This window comes from Dreissena polymorpha, chromosome 2, assembly GCF_020536995.1.
Source record: "Dreissena polymorpha isolate Duluth1 chromosome 2, UMN_Dpol_1.0, whole genome shotgun sequence".
In the NCBI taxonomy this organism is placed as follows: Eukaryota; Metazoa; Mollusca; class Bivalvia; order Myida; family Dreissenidae; genus Dreissena; species Dreissena polymorpha.
Window position 1 is genome coordinate 101,069,770 of NC_068356.1, and position 22,069 is coordinate 101,091,838.

General features: G+C 35.6%; 2 protein-coding genes across 4 annotated transcripts in view; one reads left to right on the forward strand and one right to left on the reverse strand.

Moving 5' to 3' along the window:
• Positions 1 to 5,998: 5,998 nt before the first annotated feature.
• The window catches only part of LOC127868281 (beta carbonic anhydrase 1-like), a 180,277-nt gene continuing 164,206 nt past the window's right edge, over positions 5,999 to 22,069 (forward strand). The window contains exons 1-4 of one of the 3 annotated variants that reach the window (XM_052409913.1): positions 5,999 to 6,135; positions 8,944 to 9,171; positions 10,584 to 10,814; positions 11,591 to 13,321. In XM_052409913.1, coding sequence (XP_052265873.1) covers positions 6,034 to 6,135; positions 8,944 to 9,171; positions 10,584 to 10,814; positions 11,591 to 11,821 — 792 coding nt within the window. In that variant the 5' untranslated portion in view covers positions 5,999 to 6,033 and the 3' untranslated portion in view covers positions 11,822 to 13,321. Of the gene's footprint in view, positions 6,136 to 8,943; positions 9,172 to 10,583; positions 10,815 to 11,590; positions 13,322 to 22,069 lie in introns of those variants that run through there. The other 2 variants (XM_052409915.1, XM_052409914.1) reach the window with 2 other exon arrangements.
• LOC127868278 (low-density lipoprotein receptor-related protein 4-like) overlaps positions 17,243 to 22,069 on the reverse strand; it is a 28,041-nt gene continuing 23,214 nt past the window's right edge. Inside the window, exons 21-23 of the mRNA XM_052409907.1 lie at positions 21,962 to 22,015; positions 19,435 to 19,528; positions 17,243 to 18,834 (exon numbers count right to left, since the gene is read on the reverse strand). Of these exons, the coding sequence (XP_052265867.1) occupies positions 18,636 to 18,834; positions 19,435 to 19,528; positions 21,962 to 22,015 (347 nt within the window). The 3' untranslated portion in view covers positions 17,243 to 18,635. The remainder of the gene's footprint in view (positions 18,835 to 19,434; positions 19,529 to 21,961; positions 22,016 to 22,069) is intronic.

Sequence of the window (22,069 nt, forward strand, 5' to 3'; positions counted from 1 at the left end):
ACAATACAATCAAATTGACGTGCAATTAAAATGGAATGAAAAACAAAAAATGGTAAAGCCTGTTCAATACAATTACAAGGTTGATGAGACAAAATACTACCAATGCGATTCGGAATAAGTGACGTGATTCGGAATACCTGACGCGATCCGATATGCATATTACTACATAGACTAACGTTTAGTGTTTATGTACCACGGATATTGTAAATTAAGTAGTTAATATTTCTATAAATATCGCATGGTAACGATTTTATAATACGTGTATTTTTACCCATGCGTTTTTTAACGCATAAATAATCGAACAAATAATCATAGACTTTATATCTATATATATAGCAGAACATTGGGTGTAAATTTCTTTCTTTTATTTAGCAAAATATATTGTATACAAGTTTTTATAAATTAAACAAAAATCTGATCCTGGTAAGCTAAATATTGCGACTTGCTTTGAAGATCTAATTTTGTGAAAGCTCATAACAAATCTATATTTCCTCAAGATATAAAGATAATTTTCCAAAACCACTTTAAATCGTGGTTAAATAACTATATAACCACCAATGCATGAGCAACCCTGAATATTAAAATGACACTACATAAAATTTAAGGGTTAACTTAATGTATCCAAGTAAAATATGTTAATTGTCTCGCAACCCCGGGCATTAGACTGAATGGAAATTTATTAAAATACTAACTAAAAACTGACTATTGTTAATAATGGAAGTCGGCCCAAAGAACCTCGTCGGGTAATCTAGATCTAACCTTAAAGTTTTACCGTAGTCATGTTTACTTCAACTTTTCATTTGTAACACGACTTACAAAGATGTGCGACATTTAACATTAATGTTGCGACATATATCGGCAGTTGAAATTTTTGCGACATTTATCGTTAAAGTTGCGACATATATCGTCAGTAGGATTTCTGACATTTATCGTTCCTTGCGACATTTATCGTCAAGGTTTGCGACAAATCTCGTAGCATGTGACATATAACGACGATGCGACATTTAACGGCGCTACAATCTTCAATATCTTTGGAGTCTTAAATTCGATTAAATTAAGTAAGGATATCGTTTTATTAAAGTTTTGTGTAATTTTGACAAACAACTCATGTTTTCCTATTTGTAACAAAAGAAATCTGAACCTTTTCGTCATTTCATATTTTCCCATTCTCATAGTTATGACAAGCAGATTGGTTCGTTTAACCTATTAATGCTGTAGTCGCTTCATGCGACAATGGTTCTTATGCCAGCGTTGTAGCTAGCCCGTCCGCTCTGAAGTCACGCATGGTTTCGTAATCTTCTTGCCGGACGGGGTAGCTTCTTACCTGAGTACGCAAATGCGCATGCTGGTCTGGAGCTACGCTGGCCCGATATGGCGTAAGACCCAATTTCGCAAAACTATTTCGTTTCCTCAATTAACTTTTCAGGACGACTCATTGCCAACATCGATACAGTCGTCGCACTGGAACAAGGCATTTCAGAGCGACTCATTGCCAACAGTTACCAATACGGCCGCCGACATCCCACCCGTAGATTTCCAAACGGCGTCCGGGAAAGAAGACCTCAACAAGAGGTTCGGAGAGTTCCAGGAGCTCCCTGAGGACAAATACTTGCTGGCTTTCCTCATAGCATTTCCAGTTTTTTTCTTCCTCGTCGGCGTTGTGATCACGAGTCAATATGTGTGAAAATCGCTATACAAAAATGTGAATGTGCTCATGTTGTTAATGACTGGACAAAAATGTGTTCTGTTTGATAGCACTTTAATAATTTCAATGTTGATATTATTTAAACATTCCGTGTTGCGTGAGCAACAAGAAAACGATTACCAATTACTTACATCCAATATGACTCTTTAATTTTCTGTTTATTTATGTTGTTTTAGAAAAATAAAAAATAAACCGTTCTTTCTAATAAAATACTTATTTCCGTTGTTGTTGTGTGTGGTTTTCCCCGACATATTGAGCTTAAAATTAATTGCGTATTTACGGATTTTGGAGTGAAAAGTGTATTTAACATCCTTGAACAACTGTTAAAGAATTTACGATCGAACTATACACGGGCAGTCTGAGCGTCTGTCTGTATGGAAGCCCCACCTCTCCGGTATGGTGACCATCAACCAAACTCACGTGCATCCGGCAACGGGTATTGAACCATGATTGCATAGGCGTGAAGCGCGTGTACCGACCACTGCGCTTTCGAGACAGTCAGATGCACAAACTATATGCACGAGTTCACGCGACTTATTTATTTTGTTTATTGGCGTTACCATATCTTTATAATGTGGATAAACCAGTTTACAGGTTAATAGATGAAAATTTACATGGATAAAGTACCATTTTTACTGAAACTTATGTCAATAATCAAATTCTTAGGAAATATTGACATGAAAACAGCGTTTAGTCATTTGAAAAAGTATTTACGAAATATTCCCATTATTTATTGCATCTAAAAGTGCAAGAATGGTTTGACAAAACTTATTAAACAGCTAGCAAAATGAAACTTCTGTAAAGATACTTGAACAAGAATAAATCCACCACAAATAGACACACATTTGTACATAATCGAAAAATCACAATGCTGTTCGTATAAAATCAAAAAAATAGATTGAAGATGAATGAGAGTACGCGACTATGTAACATAGCGAAAACACAGTAAAAGACGTTTGGGAAAACACTCAAACAATGCTATAAACCAAATACTAGTTATAAAAATACGGACCAAGCAAAAAGGAATGAAATGTTCAATCATTAAAAAAAAAATTAATGTGGAATAATTTATATGATAATATAAATAATTAAATACCGATACATCAACATAATATAAATATTATACCTAGAATGAACAGCTCGATACTTAATGCTGGACAGTCTGTGAGTCTATGCATTTATCTTGGACGAAGTGCATTGATAGGCACCGGTACATAATTTTGAGGAACTCTGATTTACGTTATTATTTTATTCATTTCGATACGGTATGTTTCATAGTCAATTTAACGTGTGTGCATGATTAAAACAATTATCGCTGAGCTGTTGATTATTCGAGCCTTTTTCTGAGAAAAATGGGCTTAATGCATGTGCGTAAAGTGTCGTCACAGATTAGCCTGTGCAATCCGCACAGGCTTATCAGGGACGGCACTTTCCGCCTAACTTGGAATTTTGCTAAGAAGAGACTTCATTCAAACGAAAAATGTCATAAAAGCGGAAAGTGTATTAAACATATTGGTAAAGAAAAGAATTATTAACGGAAAAAAACATACGCATCGTCGGAGATAAAGTCAGATTATATACTTAAAATTAATTTTCTTGCGCACTTTGAAGTGAATGTGTTCACAATTGCATGCACAACATTATAGGTATTTTCATAGAATGTTCAAAATAGCATAATGAAAGGTAACAGGGTGAGCGTAACTATCGATTTGTTCTTTATAATGTTTCATTTAATACGAAAATATTTATTGAAACAACAATATCAGAGCAATGAACTAAACTTTCAGAAACACTGGTTGGTCCTCGAAATTTGGTGATTAGACTGATCGGATGAATATTCATGGGTTAGTTAAAACCTATTTATATTAGCTCGATTGCATCGAAAGCCTCAGGCTTAAAGAAACGCTTTCGAGTCCGTTTCCTGGGTCAATAACAGGATTTTGTGTCTTTTGAGAAAATGTAGAGAACGCTCCCAGAGTGAGTATCGAACCCGTGACCTCCCGATATCTAGGTGACACGGCGATCTTAAATTAATGGATATATAACCTCATTATTTCCATAAGATCATTGTTACATTTTCGATCACTTATTTTGCAAATTTTATTGAAGTGGTTATAGTTAACGGTTGAAGCATATTGTGAGGACTGCAATACAAATGTACGTAATAATATTGGCGCAATTGATTACATCGCTGTCAAAATTAAAATAGATTTTTCACTTGGATTGATGAAATGTCGGATAAGAAGTACTGTTCAGTGTATTTTAAACTTTATGTCCTACTGTTGTCGTTTCATCATATTCGTGACCTCGGTAACGCATTTCTATTTATTTTTCTGATTATTTTTAATATGTGCACTATATTATGTATAATATGACATGTAATGTGTAATGCGCATTTCTATCACATAATGTCGTTCATAATGTACCAAATTATTTATATATATTTGTGTTAATTGAGTATTTCTTTTTATGCACACCGATACATAAATGTTTCAACTGTCTTCCTTGGTACAAAAGTACGACTCACGAGCTTGCAGACATGGCGCGAGAGGTAAGTTCATCAGTTTTTTTTTTAAATTATATTATAAAGATTAGTTTTTTAGACAAGGCGCATGGTCGGGTTTATAAATGGTGTATCCTTTTCTAATGTAAAGAAAAACATCACGGAAGAATGGTAGATTTTTTCCCAAAAAATAGAAAATTCGGTCGGAAAACAGCATACACTGGATGAACAGTAAACATTTCAATAAAATAAAACTACTTAGAAATATTGCTAGAAATTGTTTGATATTCCAGCATGTAGTGTAATCACTGTGCTTCAAATACTGAAATTTTGATAGTATTCAATGAAATATAAACGAAGATAGGGCATGTTTTAATAGGTGGTATTCATGAAGTTGCGGATACTTTGATTCCAGATATAGGGCACTTCGGATAACAGAGACTTTCAACAAATTAGGCACTCTGATAACCGAGTTTTATCTTCTACCTGAAATGCATTTATGTATGTTATGGCTATTCTTACCAAACATTTTGAAGTACGAATCAATTTGCGTTGTCAAGCCCGACACATTGGGAATCTATGCATAACGTAATTAAATCCTCTACATACACATGTAAAATATTACCAATGGCGTTGTTCGTTTAAAAAAAATCTTATTTCTATTAATTTATTTAATTAATATTATAAGTGCAAATTTTAAATAAGATTCAAATGCTTATTTCTGAAGTAATATATTTCAAGTGATGACCGAAAATAATTGTCTAGATAATAAACTTGTCTTTAAGTGGTAAATTGAGATTAAGAGAATTGAAAATACAACGGATCATGTGGATCAACACGACTGTGTTCAATTGAACTTATAGCAGGACTCTAGATAAGGGGAGCAAGGGGTGTTAAAGCGGTCAATACACCTAATAAAATTCTTTGTCATTGGTGCTCATTAGAATCGCATCATGAATACGATACTAATGCGTAGCCAGAAAATTTAAAAGAGATTGGAAATCTCCCTTTATATTGAGCTTTACACTTCCCTTTCCTTTTTATTATCATATTCCAAAGGGATAAGAACATGTTTCGGTAATTCGTTTTTAATTAACGTCAGTACATACATTTTTATTTATTGCCTGCTTACTATAGCAGTATTCCACAGCGAATTCTGCATGTCTGATTCGCTAAATAGAGTGTGTTATATCTGGTAAAAAGTGTCGAGTTATCTGGAAACTAAGTGCCATTGTCTTTGAGATGATCGGTAAAAGAGGTGTCCATGAAAATTTGGCATTCGACTCTTAAAACATTTGAATTTCCTCAAATACGTTATTCAACTAAAATTTAACATATTGTAACATTAATGGAAATATTGATCTTTTATTTCGATTAGTTGGCACGTTCTTAATTTATTTCGAAGTATTTTTATTTTGTTGAAATACGTACTGATCATCGAATTCATGACGATTATCGATGAAATTTTATCTCTTTTTTTATAATCCACTGTTTTTTTCACGACTTTTTGCTCCGCAATACGAAGCACTATACCATTAATCGACCAAATAATGTTACGTGTCTGAAAACCAAATGAACAGAACATAAATGCAAAAAAAGCTGAAGAACTCAACTCTCGCGCGTGGCTTTTGTTGTTATCTGGTATCGAAGTGCCATCTGTTATCAAAGTATCCGCATACCCGGCGTGTACATGAATGCATTAATTAAGCAATAAAAAAAACAAACTTTAATAGTGTTTTGTAGCCAAGTAACTATTCGGTATAGTTTTACTGGTCTTGTAGACGATTGCAATACCATTGAAAGCGTCCACACGAGATAAACAAAGATGAGGGGTTTCTCTAAATTACTAGAAGGAATTGTTAAATATAACTTATTTGATAAGAAACATACTTTATTTCAATTAAAATTATATGGAGAAAATCCAGATGTAAGTAATTTTAACAAAACTATATATTGCCACATTTTGCTTTTAGTTGAAAGTTGTATTAACCCGTTGACTTTCACCTGAATATGTAATTTCATGTACACAACTGAAGGTGAAGGTCTGGCACAGGATTGTTCTTCTACAGCTTTCTTATTTACTCCTATACACAACCTGTATATTAAAATCGCAACTGATACATGAGATTTTTTATATAGAAAAGACGTTTAATGTAAAGTTGATTTGCTCTAAATTTTGTTTGATTTTGTAACGTGTTTACCGTTTCTGCTGGATGTATACAATGGCAACAAACACCAGTGGTATTTTTCAACATACAGAATTTCCTTGGGCTTTCTCCTTAGCCGTTTTATTAGATACTCTTTTTCCTCAATTTTAACTGGAATCAAAGAATATTTGCACTATTAATGGTTTATAATTATTGTATCATTCGAATGATGAACATTTAATCACTATAAAGGCCGGTTTCATATGCCATGTGTGACATGGATGTCTTTGATCACTTGGGTGACTTGGGTAACCTAGGATGTTTTGGGATGACTTGGGTCGAATTGGGTTGCCTTGGATCAATTTGGGTTGACTTTGGTCAACTTGGGTTGACTTGGGGTCACCTAGGGTGACTTGGGTTGACTTGGGTCACTTAGGGTGACTTGGGTCACCTCGGGTGTCTTGGGTCACCTCAGGTGTCTTACACCTATAGCAAAGAGTCTGCAGTGTCCCCTGTTTGCGTTTTGCAAGGAAGACAATCGGTCTGTGTAGTTCAAGCGACAATAAGTAGCTTGAGAGACTCAGGCTTACCTACTAGACCTGACACATGCACTAACTTATATTTCCAATGGAAACCCGTGATTCGGACTAACATAATTTAATAATAATGATATAATTTATGAGTCTCTAGCCTAGGCTACCCAGCAAGCTACATGTATGGTATATTGCACAAAGTTGCTTGGGTCACCCCCACTCAAAAGGCATCCAAAGTCACAGAAATGTCCCTGGCTTAGGCTTAGCCAAAGAGACCAAAAACAAGCACTGTCTAATATTGCCTGGGTCACCCCCACTCAAAAGCATCCAAAGTAACAGATACTTCCAATGGTATATGGCCTCTGATTACTGCAACGTATTAAACGTTGTGATCTGTTCGGCGCTCGAATGCAGACTGCCTGCTGCCATAAGAGCAGCGCTTTAGATACTGATAGTTCACATTACCCGCTTGCCAAAGACATCACCCTACTATTTCATTTCATGAAAGCACAACCCTACCGTTTCAAATAGTAATTTCGGCAGGGTTGTCATTATTAACCGATTGCTGATCGAATTCATCGGTGAAAATCTCCAGAAAATCTGTTTTTTTTCTCCAATCTTTAAAATTGCGATAGGAAGTTTTGATCTCGCAAACCGACAATAATTGACGAGTAATAACTGGGTCATTCAGTCCATAACTCCGCCTCAGAGCTTCTGTTTTCAATGAATTTCTCAGCGAGTGGCCAATATTGATGTTTCCATCCGTCAATCAAATTCTTCTTGGTAAGCGCATCAACCAATCAGCGCTCAGGCAGCCGAATACACGCCAAGCCCACGTGAAACTGTATCAAATAACTGTACATTTCACAGATTATTACTGTCTATTACTACTACTATTATCAATCCAATATGCAATCACTATTTACGTGGAACTTATCGTAAAATAAAATATTTGCAAACAGGAAACATACTTTTGTTTTAATGTAAATACTAGGAATTAACTCAAAGAACTATGAACCTAAAGAAAAAAGTACTGGCCAAAATCGTCACAATTTGCCTATTCTTGCTCATGGCTCATTTTTGAGTTGTAATTTTAAATAACTGAACAAACTAAGTTGCATTTTTTTACCAATGGAAAGCTTGAGATTTGACCTGTCCAATGTAAACGTTAAGCACTTGTTCAGTAGATTATATGCTCCTAAATATTTAATTTTAGCTGGACTTTGAAAACAGAAGGCAAGCTTTCTACTCACCCTGGTGTTCGCATGTCAGCTTGATAAAAGTGTAGTGGTAACTTAAAGGGGACTTTCACAGATGTTGGCATGTATTGAAGTTTGTCATTAAATGCTTTATATTGATCAATGTTAACATTGGATTTATAAAGCTCCAGTAAGAAAACAAGAATATAATTTTAAAAAAGAAAAAAAAGTAACCCTCAATTGGGCTCGAACCACTGACTCCTGGAGTCCTGGAGTAAAAGTCTACTGCTTAGACTTGGCCATCCGTGCTCATACTATGAGGGATGTATTTTTAACTTTATATAAGCAATCCTCGTATTTTCACAAAATATAACAACAACAAGAGAACTTGACAAATTATTCAATCGTTTCGAGTTGCAACGCTTTATAATTTTCAGGTTTTCAAATCGTTAAAAGATGCATATAATGCATATTTTAGAGCATGGTTAATGTTCAGTATTACTGTTTACTCACAAATATCATAACTAAAACGAAAATTTCCGAATCTAAAACAACTTTTTTTAATTTTGTCAATTTATCAAAACATGAAAGACCCCTATAAGTTTTCAGGAATGGCTTGAAGATTTCAGTCAAACTTAAAACATGTTTTCACATGACTACACTTTCCGCTTAAATAGTATTTTTTCTTTAACGGAAGTCTTTTCTTTGCAAAAATGCAATTAAAGCGGAAAGTGTTGTCCCTGATTAGCCTTTGCAGACAGCACAGGCTTCTCTGGGACAACACTTTACGCACATGCATTAAGCCCCATTTTGACAGAACGCAACTCAATTACAATTGAATATGCTGAAATTACAGCCTTTGTCCTTGATGTTCAGCTGTATGGACAGCCGGGTGGTGTCTACCAAGTTTACAAATAGTGATTTAGGTGACAACTACATTGTGAAGAATGCAGGCAATTTTGTGCCCTATCCAGATGATCTCGAACAAATTGCCAACACGACTACTGCTGCTGGTGCCCTGGAGTTGACCTGCGTAAGACAGAAAATCCGACACGTGGTGGTGGCAGGACATTCAGATTGTAAAGTAAGTCATGAGGGGCATTCTCGGCGATTTTTTTTGCCCTATTGGGAAAAGTACCAATACCAGCCCAATTGTAAAAAAATTAGTGAAAAACCCTGAAATTGGGAAAATTCGTGTTATGAAGTATTCACATTGGGAAATCGGTGTATTATATTTATTGCTCCCAAATGCTTTAAAATTGATAACTAAGTGTTGTCAAGTTCAACTGCTGTCAATATTATATTTACTGAGGTTCAAGCCATAGAGCTGCATAGGGAAACTAACTAAATGTTGCATTTTATTACTAAAAAAAATGCTTTTTTTTTAAACTTTCAATTGGACAGCTATTGAGAAATTTGTATTTTTTTCCCAATGGGAAAGTGCCGTTTTCTGGTACTTTATAACGAAGGAAACAAATAACTGATTCTTTATATTCTCCCCCCACCATGAAGGACATAAGTTCTTGTTTTACCCAGGATATAGACTCGAGAGTATTTCAATAAGCCTTAGGCTAAAATAAATACAGGCTGGTGTGGAATAAACTTGGGTCAATATTGCCCACCCTTTAGAGTATGCTTTTGCTTAGAGCTTTACTGAGAGTATACTTACTGTAATAGCTAAACATAACCAGTTTGTTATTACACTATCAACAAGTTGTTAACCAATCAGTTGGTTTGCAAGATAAATGTATAAATAAAAGTAAGATTATTTATGGAGAAATATCATTTAGGGTTTTGTGGAAGATATTTTTTTTAACATTCAGACATTGTGTTAGTTAGTTTTGTCAGACTGGAAAATTGGAAGGTTATCCATAATAAAATATATACAAAACTTAAAAAGATGCTGACAGTGCATAATGTCTGTATGTTTTTGGATCATTGCGACAAAATTACTATAAAATAATTAGAAATTAATTAGCCAACATGGACATGTAATTTTAATGTCAGGGCCCTCACACTACTTTGGGGGAAGGGGTCCGCAGCCCTTAGGAGGGGGAATTTTCGCGGCGTTTCCCTTTTTGGGGGATTTTTTTACTTACTCTCTCATTATTTTATTTGTACATGTTTGCACTATATTCATTGCTTTTTTACATAATTTAGTATGTTTGAAAAGATTTAATTGAAATAGAATTGAGATATAATAATCATGAGACACATCTTTCTATTAAAAAAAAAAAAAAATTTTTTTTTTTTTTTTTTTTAAGGGGAATTTTTCCCCCCAAAAGGGGAAAAAAGTATACTTTTCAGGTGGGGGACTGCCGCCGAAATTCGGCGGCAGATTTGATAGATTGAGGGCCCTGAATGTTTTTCTTTATATGTGTCTCTGCCTCCTACATGTATATATGAGTATTTATGCTTTTTATTGCAAGTCTAGTGCGCAGTACATCATGCAATAAAAAAACCAACACATTTTGTTGTGTGTCATACATTTTGCAGGCAATGCGGCTACTCTATGATCTCAGAAAGCAGATGGATGCAAAAACAGGCTCCCCATTAGAACTCTGGATCAAAAAGAACGGCTGGAGAACCATAGAGAAGTTTCAATACTTGAAAGAAGAAAATAGCTTCACTGGCCCTGTTCCTTTTATGCAAGAGAGTGAGAACACTAAGTTTAAAATTACCATAGATCCTGGGCAGCAGTTCAACATAGTGGACAAACTTTCACAGGTTAGTTTGAACGCTTTAGTAATTTGGTATAGGTATTTAGTATACCACAGTTGATAAGGTAGAATGTGCATTGCAAGGGTTCTGATTAAGTTTGTTGAAAGGACCTTGCAAACTTGCACATAATGACAGACATGTTTACTTTCGACAAATTTCAATTTATGCCTTAACCGCAAAAATTACAGAAATACTGTTTCTCTTATTTGGTGTATTGATTGCTGAGATGGTCGGTTGATTTATTGAGTCTGTATTTTTACACTGTGAGATTGACCTTTGACCTGTTGACCTACAATCAATCAAATTGTTACGTGGATTGCTTCAGGGAGAAGGAAGACACCTATTGATTTTGAGGTCAACAGGTCAAAGGCCAATCTCACAGTGGCTTTTAACATTAAATTTGCTATACTCGAAAAATCTAAAGATAGCACTTTGAACTATGATCATTTTATTTGTACTCTTGTATCTTAAGAGGAATGGAAGATTCCTTTTGATTTTGTTTCCTTACTATTTCTAAAAATGCCTTGACCGAAGAATATTTAATTGATGTGCTTGTTTGTTTGGGGAAAAGAAATATGCTAAAGTATTGATCTTGTAGTCAATGGTCAAGGTCATTTGGTCCTTTAACATGATAATCGCCTCTTCATTTGTTCAATATTTGGTCAATACGTTTAAAATTAAATCCTTTCTGAAAAACCACTTCATTTATATAATTATCGGAAATCAAAATTTTCAAAGCATTTCAAGGACCATTTCTTATTACTTTTATTCCGTCTTTATAGGTAAACTGTATACAGCAGTTAGAAAACATTGCTGCCTATCCATTTCTCAAAGAGAGGCTGAGCCAAAATGACTTGCTGCTACATGCGTTCTGGTATGACATTCATTCCGGCAACGTGTTTCTGCTCAGTAGAGAGCGACAGCGTTTCGTTGAGGTGAACGAGCGAAGCTACTTCGGTCTCATGCAAGAAGTCAAAAACCGAGCTAGTGCGAAAATACTGTCAGAATCTTAAAAGGACATGTTCACAGATTTTCATGTTTTTAGATAAGTGCTAATACATGTATTTACTAACAAATTTTTTATCTATTTAATAATACAAAATAATTATAAAATCAAGAACAAATGTTAAATATGAAATATTACTTGCTCTAGGCCTCAATAGGAAGATGTTAAGAAGCAAAATCTGATGCTCTTCCATTCGACCATGCAGAGTTTTAAAATCTGTCAAGTATTTTAAATGCTATGTAAGTCATCCATCTATTTCTCAAAATATTTATGATTATTTTACAAATTTTTATTGATTTTTCATTAATGAACCAATTATTTTACCTAGTCAGGAGTGTAATTTCGATTGTTATAAAATTAAGTATACATTCATGTTTGAATCAAATACAATTTGTTTTTTAATTGTCTCATTTCCATACTGCCACAAGACCATTTAAGACACATTTGTTTGTATAAGAAACGCCCGGTGATAAATCATATCAAAGTCACATATTAAGTACTTAAACTACCGGTAAGTTTTATTGATGCATTAAAAATTTATTTCTAAATCATAGGAGAAATTAAATGATAATTTGGCTGAGAAACAGCCAGCCTGACAAAGATCATCAAGGTTATAACCAATCAATTACTGGTAACAGTGTGGTTGTGACAAGAAGTGAATATTCTATTGGCAATAGTGCCATTTAAGATACATACATGGATGTGTTATCAGTATGTGTCTGAATTAGCATGTTTTAGCATTGTTCATGTGTTGCCAGACAGAGAATTATATTTGTTTATCGGGCCAGACCGCGATTTATATATGTATTAATAATTGGTTACCGGTGTGTTTCTTCTGTTTTGATTTGATCTTGTAAATGACTGGTCTCTTTTTAGATGATTTTTATACGATAATTAGTCATATTTTCCATAGGAAAAAATATCTTTGTTTCCCAAATGCAGTCAAAAAATTCCCAATTGATGGTTTGACTTTCTAGAGTTGTAACCTATAGAAATATAGAGTTTGAAGATTCAATATCCATATACTGTATTAGCAATATCTTTATGTTCACTATTTTCTTTTTTATGTAAGATGAATGCATATATTTTTTCAAATTTAAAATTCAAGCAATAATACTTTTTCCAATTTAAATAGTAAGAAACTAAATTTTCAAATTCACAGGTATAAGTCATGTTCCCAAAATGGTGAGAAAAGTCTGGGGCTGTAGCCTGGTACTCATAAAGCTCCTAAGAGGAATCTGAAATTAAGTTGTACTTAAGTGAGAAGTTCAGGTACCGGTAATTTTTTTTATGCAAAATCCAGTGTTTACTGCTTACACAAGATTAATGTTTTTTTTTGTTTTTTTTTTAGTGTAAAATTACATGGACATGAACTAGAAAAGACTTTAGCAACCATAGAAATCTCCTTAAGTTTTCCCTTTATGGGTGTATAGATATCAATGAAGAAAATGGCCAAGCAACAAATAAGTACCATACATTTAATTATTTTGTAGGATTGTACACTATTCAGTATGAATTTGCACCCATCCATAAACAAGGTATGAGTTTGCACCCATCCATAGACAAATTTTATTTGGCGGGGGATATCAATTCAACAAATTTGCTTGTTCAGATGTATTTTCACTCTTTAAATTTTCGTGTCATATATGATAGTCAAATGTTGCATTATGTAGGATTCTACATGTGGTATAATTTTCTAAATGTTCATTTATACGTGTTATAAATAGAGAGCTGTAGCTGCTATTGTACAAATCAATCTGAAATAAGCTACCTCAATTGTTGTTGAGTTATTGCTAAGTCTTACTTCACCTGAAGAGCATCAGGGATTTCAATTAAAGCAGAATCCTGCTTTTTGATGCAAGCATTTTGAAATGTTCTCAATTTTGACGCATTGAAATCATCTACCTAACATGATTTTGATGAAAATATTTCCAGGAAGCTAACTCCACAAAATATTTAAAACGATAAACCTTTTTTGGTGCATAGTAAAATTAGTATTTCTCTAAAATTTATACCTCGGAAGATTTGCAGAGCATTTAATAAATATGCAAAAAGAAGATATCAGTATTTTGGCTCCTGAAAATGCATTTTTTGGCTGCAAACTGCGAGTAATATATCCTCGGTATTTAGGTCACAACATACTGATTTTCAATCCCCAATTACCAGTAATATAATATATTATATGTATGTTCCTTGAACAAATGTTTATAAATATAATTGTTACCTTTTTATGTGCATCTTAAACATGTTAATCAAGTAGTGCCTGTCAAGGTGTACCAGGTATATGTCGGGCTTGGGCGAATATATTCAAAGAAGGGACGTAGAAAATGCAAGTAAAATAAATCATGTTGTAACACGTTCTCTTTGTTGCTCGTGTAGGTTGTTTTTTTTACATTTAAATATTTATTTATTTGTAATTACTTCTGAGTTTTTTTTTAGAAGCTCTTTGTTTTTATTGTCTTAGGAACCTGGGAAAAGAATACTTATTGTATTTGAATCGAAAGGGTTTATGAGTAGTTCTTATTGAATGCTTTGAGCTTTCATGAGTTCACACATAGAGCTCCTGGAGGGGCAATAGCTGGGAGTTGGATTATTGCAACTAGCTTAACCCTTTGCATGCTGGGAAATTTGTCTTCTGCTAAAATGTTGTCTGCTGATTTTCTAAAATAAGCATTTTCTTCGATTTTTTTCAAGGAATACTATCAGAATAGCTAACAGTTTGGATCCAGATGAGAAGACACATTCTGTGGCGTCTCATCTGGATCCAAAGTGTTTGAAAAGGCCTTCAAAATTCGGTTCCAGCACTGAAAGAGTTAATGGGATGTTTATCCTGCACTTTGTTGTTTTTGTTATGCTTTTGGATATGCTGATTTGTTATGGCATTTTTGTACTGCATGTATATCATGCTTTTCAATGATTTTTATGTCTACGAACGTTAGTATGGTATTATAGACAAACTCACCATTTAATTATGCCCCCCTTCGAAGAAGAGGGGGTATATTGCTTTGCTCATGTCGGTCTGTCGGTCGGTCGGTCGGTCTGTCGTTCCGTCCACCAGGTGGTTGTCAGACGATAACTCAAGAACGCTTGGGCCTAGGATCATGAAACTTTATAGGTACATTGATCATGACTCACAGATGACCCCTATTGATTTTGAGGTCACTAGGTCAAATGTCAAGGTCACGGTGACCAGAAATAGTAAAATGGTTTTTGAATGATAACTCAAGAACGCATACGCCTAGGATCATGAAACTTCATGGGTAGATTGATCATGACTTGCAGATGACCCCTATTGATTTTGAGGTCACTAGGTCAAAGGTCAAGGTCACGGTGACCCGAAATAGTAAAATGGTTTCTGGATGATAACTCAAGAACGCATACGCCTAGGATCGTGAAATTTCATGGGTGGATTGATCATGACTCGCAGATGACCCCTATTGATTTTGAGGTCACTAGGTCAAAGGTCAAGGTCACGGTGACCCGAAATAGTAAAATGGTTTTCGGATGATAACTCAAGAACGCATACGCCTAGGATCATGAAACTTCATAGGTAGATTGATCATGACTTGCAGATGACCCCTAATGATTTTGCGGTCACAAGGTCAAAGGTCAAGGTCACGGTGACTCGAAATAGTAAAATGATTTTCGGATGATAACTCAAGAACGCTTTTGCCTAGGAACATGAAACTTCATAGGTACATTGATCGTGACCAGCAGATGACTTCTATTGATTTTCAGGTCAATAGGTCAAAGGTCAAGGTCACAGTGACAAAAATCGTATTCACACAATGGCTGCCACTACAACGGACAGCCCATATGGGGGGCATGCATGTTTTACAAACAGCCCTTGTTTTGGAACTGGTAGAGAAATACGATTTCTACCTGTCAGTGATTTGTCTTCTTTAGCTTCTGTTAAGGTGGAGACTGACATTGGCTGTCCTTAAATCTTAATGCCCATGGGAACACATGTTCCAGCTCAAAAGTATGAGTACATTACATCGAATGTCGCCTTTTGTTTTCACGTTCGCATCTCAGTAAAAAATAACTACACAAATTGTGGAATTTGTTTACATGGCCGTGCCCATTAAATCTATGGGAATTTAATTTACTATGAATAAACAATATACACAATACATTACGAAACAGATAAGTGAATAATCAATTTAATACTATTAAATGTGCTGATCAAAATTTATGTTTATTTTTTGGGGGTCAAATTCGAGTACCCCAATGAAGCTTTTGGTTGAAAAATTACTTATAGCTGCTCAGAACGTGACTAAACTGAGAGGGGCCAACACGAAGTGCGCTCCCTTGCTAGGAATTTTTCTTTATGATGAAGAATTCTCTTAATAAACTCTAAATTATACACAGCACATATAATAATTAAAACATTAAGACTAGCTTTGGATCAGTCTTCATTTTATCGGCACTCTTTTTTTAAATTCATGTATCATGAATATTTTGGCTTTGTTTTTATCATATAAACCTGAAGCTAAATCAATTGGTGTGTTGTCCTTCCATTTTTTTTTAATTAACTATTATTCCTGTTATTTCCTTTATGGTTATTTCAGAGATTATGACCAATGCAGTTGCAACAATATTATACACAATGGGACAGCTAGTAAGTTTATAATGTTTGAAATCTAACAACCAAACGCGACAGATGGGCCTTATGCCGTATGCGACCAATGTGGCTCTATACCAGCCAGTTCAATCATGAGCTACCCTGCTGGCTGCAAGGTCACGCAATGTTTCTTGGTCTCATTAGTGGACAGGGTAGCTCATGACCAGACTGTGCGAATGCTTTTTCGGCAGCATATGGCATAAGACACATTTTCGCATGACGCGGCTATTATTTATTCAGTTAAACCTTTTTTTCTCTAAAATTGTAGTGTTAGAGATATTATGAAATTAAACACAAAAAGGCTAAATTGAATGATGCATGCAAAAGCGCATAAATACAGCTGAATACGCTTGCGCTGAGTGCGTGAAGTTGTACAAAAAACAATATATTAATGTGGATTGGAAGTTCGACACTAATTTCTATATCCCGAGTGTTTTGCCCTGAAGGTCGTGTAGCACCATATTTACGTTAATGTGAGTTGTGTTTAGGCTGCTTAATTTTCAAGAAAATACTGAACGTGTAATACTAGCAAATGATAAGCCTATATGCTGGGGCTTATGTTACATAGAGATGTAATTAATACGATATACTGAGGTTTAAGTTTTCAATTTCCACTTATGGTATGTTAGATATATTGTTTGCATTCGGTTTGTTACAACTGACACGAGAGTGACTTTATAATGCAGAATATGTTTAAGTTTGATGTTAGATTAATATGGACGAGACTAATATATTAGGTTTCAATGTATACAAACTCAGACATCAAGTTGTTTAATTTATTTTATTTATTTATTTACACCACAATAAGAAGGAAGGTATACACATGCTATAAATACAATACATACAATGGGTAAATATTCAGCCCTTAAACTAGCTGTTCTATTGCTTATTTGCTTAAAAAAATATTTTACACACGTGTGTATATTTTTAAGGGAGCTATCTATAATTGAGTCGCGCTCTGGCAAAACGGTGCTTAATTCATGTGCGAAAAGTGTCGGCCTAAATCAGCATGTGCATTAAGACCCGTTTTCCCAGAGCGTGCTTCAATTTAGTTACAATTGTTTGCTTGACTACTGCAAAAATGAAATATACATAAAAGTATGTAGTCAGTAAATGACTTTGCATAAATTTGACATTGAATAATTGTACAAAACTATACTAAGATATATGACAAAATATGTAAATGTACAATACTAATAATTATGAAAAGCATTTGATAATTAATGTTTGTATTCAATAAAGAAATAATAAATTTCGAGTTAACGGCTTTATAATACCGGACTCCACACGGAATGCCTCGACAGTGTATTAATATATTAAAGACAAACGCTTGAGAATACATGTTAGCCAATAATCGTGTTGCTGAAGTTTAAGTTTATTGACTTGGTGAAATGTTCATCACCGTAACATGGGTCACTGTTTTCTTTTTATCACGATATTGTTATCGAAATGGACACTTTACATTAAAAAACAAAGTTGTTATCTGTCACGGAAAGTATCATTGTATTTCAATGTACAAATATGAAAATAGAAAAATAAATAAATGATTGTTATGGGTTCAACTGGGTTGTAATGTGGCTGACATGTGACCAGAAGGTACAGAATTCGGTCAGAGGTCGACCAAAATACACCACGCAAGGTTTCTTCACAAGATACAGACTTGAAAGTGCGGATGTAAGACTTTGGTTTTTTGATGAAATCGAACTTCAACAAAGTTTACAACACAATTAAAATATTGAAAGATGAAGCTCAACTGGAATACTTTTTGGAGGGGATTAAATAAACCTATTGCACAAAGAAAGACTTTACGAAATAATCTCGCTCGTCAGATTTTTCTTCACGTCCTTGTTACCATAACATAGACCAATAAGCGACAAGGTCCTAGATGCTGCGCATGCTTTGATTGGAGGGTATCGGACAAGAGAAGTCACGCCGCAAACATATGCTGTACTAAATTCATGCGCGTAAAAAGTCGTCCCAGATAAGCTTGTGCAATCTGTACATGCTAATCAGGGGCGACGGTTTCCGCTTCGACTGGATTTTCGTTTTTGCAGAAACTACATTTAAATAAACGAATCCATAAAAGCGGAAAGTGTCGTCTCTGATAAGCTTGTGCGGACTGCACATGCTTAACTGGGACGAAACATTATGAATATGCATGAAGCCCAGTTTTCTCAGAACGAGATTCTACAGATCATTACATAGGCGAATATCTGACAAGGTTGGCCCCGCCCCTCACGTCCTCGATGCTGCAGTCAAACGACGGGTTTTCGATGCCGGAATCAAAGTTCGCCTCCTCCCTATTGCCTCTATCCGGAAACGTGATCCTGTAGAAAGTGTCCACGCGATTCGTGTCTTCCACCAGCCGGTCGTGGGAGATGTTGTCCGCGCGGAACCTGAAACGTGCGAACGTGCACCAATTTCCTTAATAATACGATACTATGCAACAATATAACATTTAAAAGAACATCACTATTAAAGCTGGGGTGACCGCCTTGGAGCGGTCTATGTAATAAGCTTATCGATGATATCCCAAACCTCTATCTTAGCCCATCGAAATTAAAATAAAAAGACAATAATATTACTCATACTGATATTAACGTTCAATTTTTACTTTATCACTCAGTTTTTGAGGAACACCAGAGCAGCAGAATTACACCTTTTTAAGGCACGATGAAAAAAGAAACCTGTCTGGCGTAGTGGATATGGTGTTCGCCAATGATGAGAAAGTATGGGAGTTAATGGGTTCGATCTCCACTGTGGAAGTATTATTCAGATACCCCTTTACCTCCAAAACATACCAAGTACTTGTTCAACCCAGGACATGAACTCGAGTGTCTGAATAAGCGTGAGGCGTTCGGTGCAATCGAGCTACACTCAATAGGTTTACACTATAAACTTAATCATTAAATAAAGCAGAACACTTGCAGCATGTGCACGGTGTTAGTGTAAGAACTTTATGACTGAAAACAATTTTAGCTAAGAATGTGCCTTACCGTTTGTTGTAGATATACATGCCGGCGACAACAATAACAATGACGGCGACCACACCCAGAACTGATAAGCCTATAGTGAGAGCGGGAGAGCCGTCTGCAAGAGGAATCATTATAGAAATGATATATATATGCGCTTATATATATATATATATATATATATATATATATATATATATATATATATATATATATATATATATATATATATATATATATATATTTTTTTTTTAAGTCTCGCTCTGTTAAACACGGGGTTTAATGCATGTGCATACAGTTTCGTCCCAGATTAGTTTACGGAGTCCACACAGCCTAATCAAGGAAGACTCGTTCCGCCTCAATTGGAGTGTCGCTCAGAAGCAAACTTAAACTAAAAATACATACAAGCGGAAAGTTTCGTCACCGAATAGCCTATGTGGACTGCACAGGATAATATGGGACGAAACTTTACGCACATGCATTAAGCCCTGTTTACCCAGAGCGCGGCTCATATTCAACTGTGAAAGTTTGAGCATGTTATGATATTGGACATGATATTCAACAGAATGAGTAATCAATATATATTATTTAAAGCGTTCGGTTTGATTATACCATAGTTATTATCCCCACGTTTTTCGGAGAAAAAGTGGGGATATTGTGTTGATGTGCGTCTGTCCGTCCGTCCGTCTGTCCTGGCCACCTGCTCCTCCTACACTATTAGCACTAGAACCTTGAAACTAACAAACATGGTAGCTATGAGCATATGTGCGACGGTGACAGTGACGGAATTTCGATCTGACCCCTGGGTCAAAAGTTATGGTGGTTGGGGCGGGGCCGGGTCAGAGATTTTCACTCATTTTTTAAATGTTATTTTACATTAACTTCGTCATTTCTGCACCGAATTACTTCAAATTGATACTGAGCCTCTCTTATGACAATACGGTCAATCTCAACTATGCATGGCCCCATTACCAACCCTGGGGCGCCCCGGCCACATAGGCCATGCCCACCCAAAATTGCCTTTTACTATAATTTCTTCATTACTACACCGATTCACTTCAAATTGATACTGAACCTCTCTTATGACAATATGGTCAATCTCAGCTATGCATGGCCCCTTTACCAACCCTAGGGCACCCCGCCCACATAGGCCACGCCCACATAGGCCACGCCCACCCAAAATTGCCTTTTACTATAATTTCTTCATTTCTACACCGATTCACTTCAAATTGATACTGAACCTCTCTTATAACAATACGGTCAATCTCAGCAATGCATGGCCCCATTACCAACCCTGGGGCGCCCCGCCCACATAGGCCACGCCCACCCAAAATTGCCTTTTACTATAATTTCTTCATTTCTACACCGATTCACTTCAAATTGATACTGAACCTCTCTTATGACAATACAGTTAATCTCAACTATGCATGGCCCAATTACCAACCCTGGGGCGTCCCGCCCACATAGGCCACGCCCACCCAAAATTGCCTTTTACTATAATTTCTTCATTTCTACACCGATTCACTTCAAATTGATACTGAACCTCTTTTATGACAATACAGTCAATCTCAACTATGCATGGCGCCATTACCAACCCTGGGGCGCCCCGCCCACATAGGCCACGCCCACCCAAAATTGCCTTTTACTATAATTTCTTCATTTCTACACCGATTTACTTCAAGTTGTTACTGAACATCTCTTATGACAATACGGTCAATCTCAACTATGTATGGCCCCATTACCAACCCTGGGGCGCCCCGCCCATAATAGGCCACACCCACCCAAAATTGTCTTTTACTATAATTTCTTCATTTCTACAACGATTCACTTCTAATTGATACTGAACTTCTCTTATGACAATACGGTCAATCTCAACTATGCATGGCCCCATTACCAACCCTGGGGCGCCCCTGGGTCAAACATGCGGCGTGGGGATACGCGTCGGCCTCTGCCGCGCCATTTCTAGTTTATTATGCCATCCATGTACATCCATAAATACTGGTGTGCATCAAGCAATGTTTGGATAATTCCAGTATATTTGTCAAAGAATATACAGGAGTGTTAATCGGTAAAAACAAACGGTTAACGATCACTTTGAAATTCGGACTTACAATAGTTGAATTTTGAAAGTTTAATGCAATAGTTGTATCGATTGAATGACTTTAAGAGGTTATACGAACGTTATGCCCTGAAATTGATTTAAAGTATTGAATTGGTCTACAAAATACATCGACTTGTATCCATGACTGAAGCCAAACAATAGTTTTCCAAAATCCATTTGTGTAGTGTTTTGCATCTTATTAGACGAATTTTGTTTATTGTGTGATGTTCGCTGTGGATATTGCATCAGGCTTTACTACTCAATAGCTAACCAAGGTATTGTGATGTTCACAGATTTGAAGTCAGAGTCATGAGCCATGGCTCAATCGTGATACAATGGTTTGTTGTAACATTTCCTTTACTGTTGTTAAGATAAGCTAGTGAGTTTCTAGCTCGAATTTGTATTAAACCTGATGATATAAAACAAAAAAACGTTTGTTTTCAAACTGACCTCGTTCGTTTGTCATATGGCTCCTCGCCGGGTTAACAAGTATATTATCAATCACTGAAATAAACAACACCGTCAAATGAATGTAACGTGCAAAATGTGCGATACTAA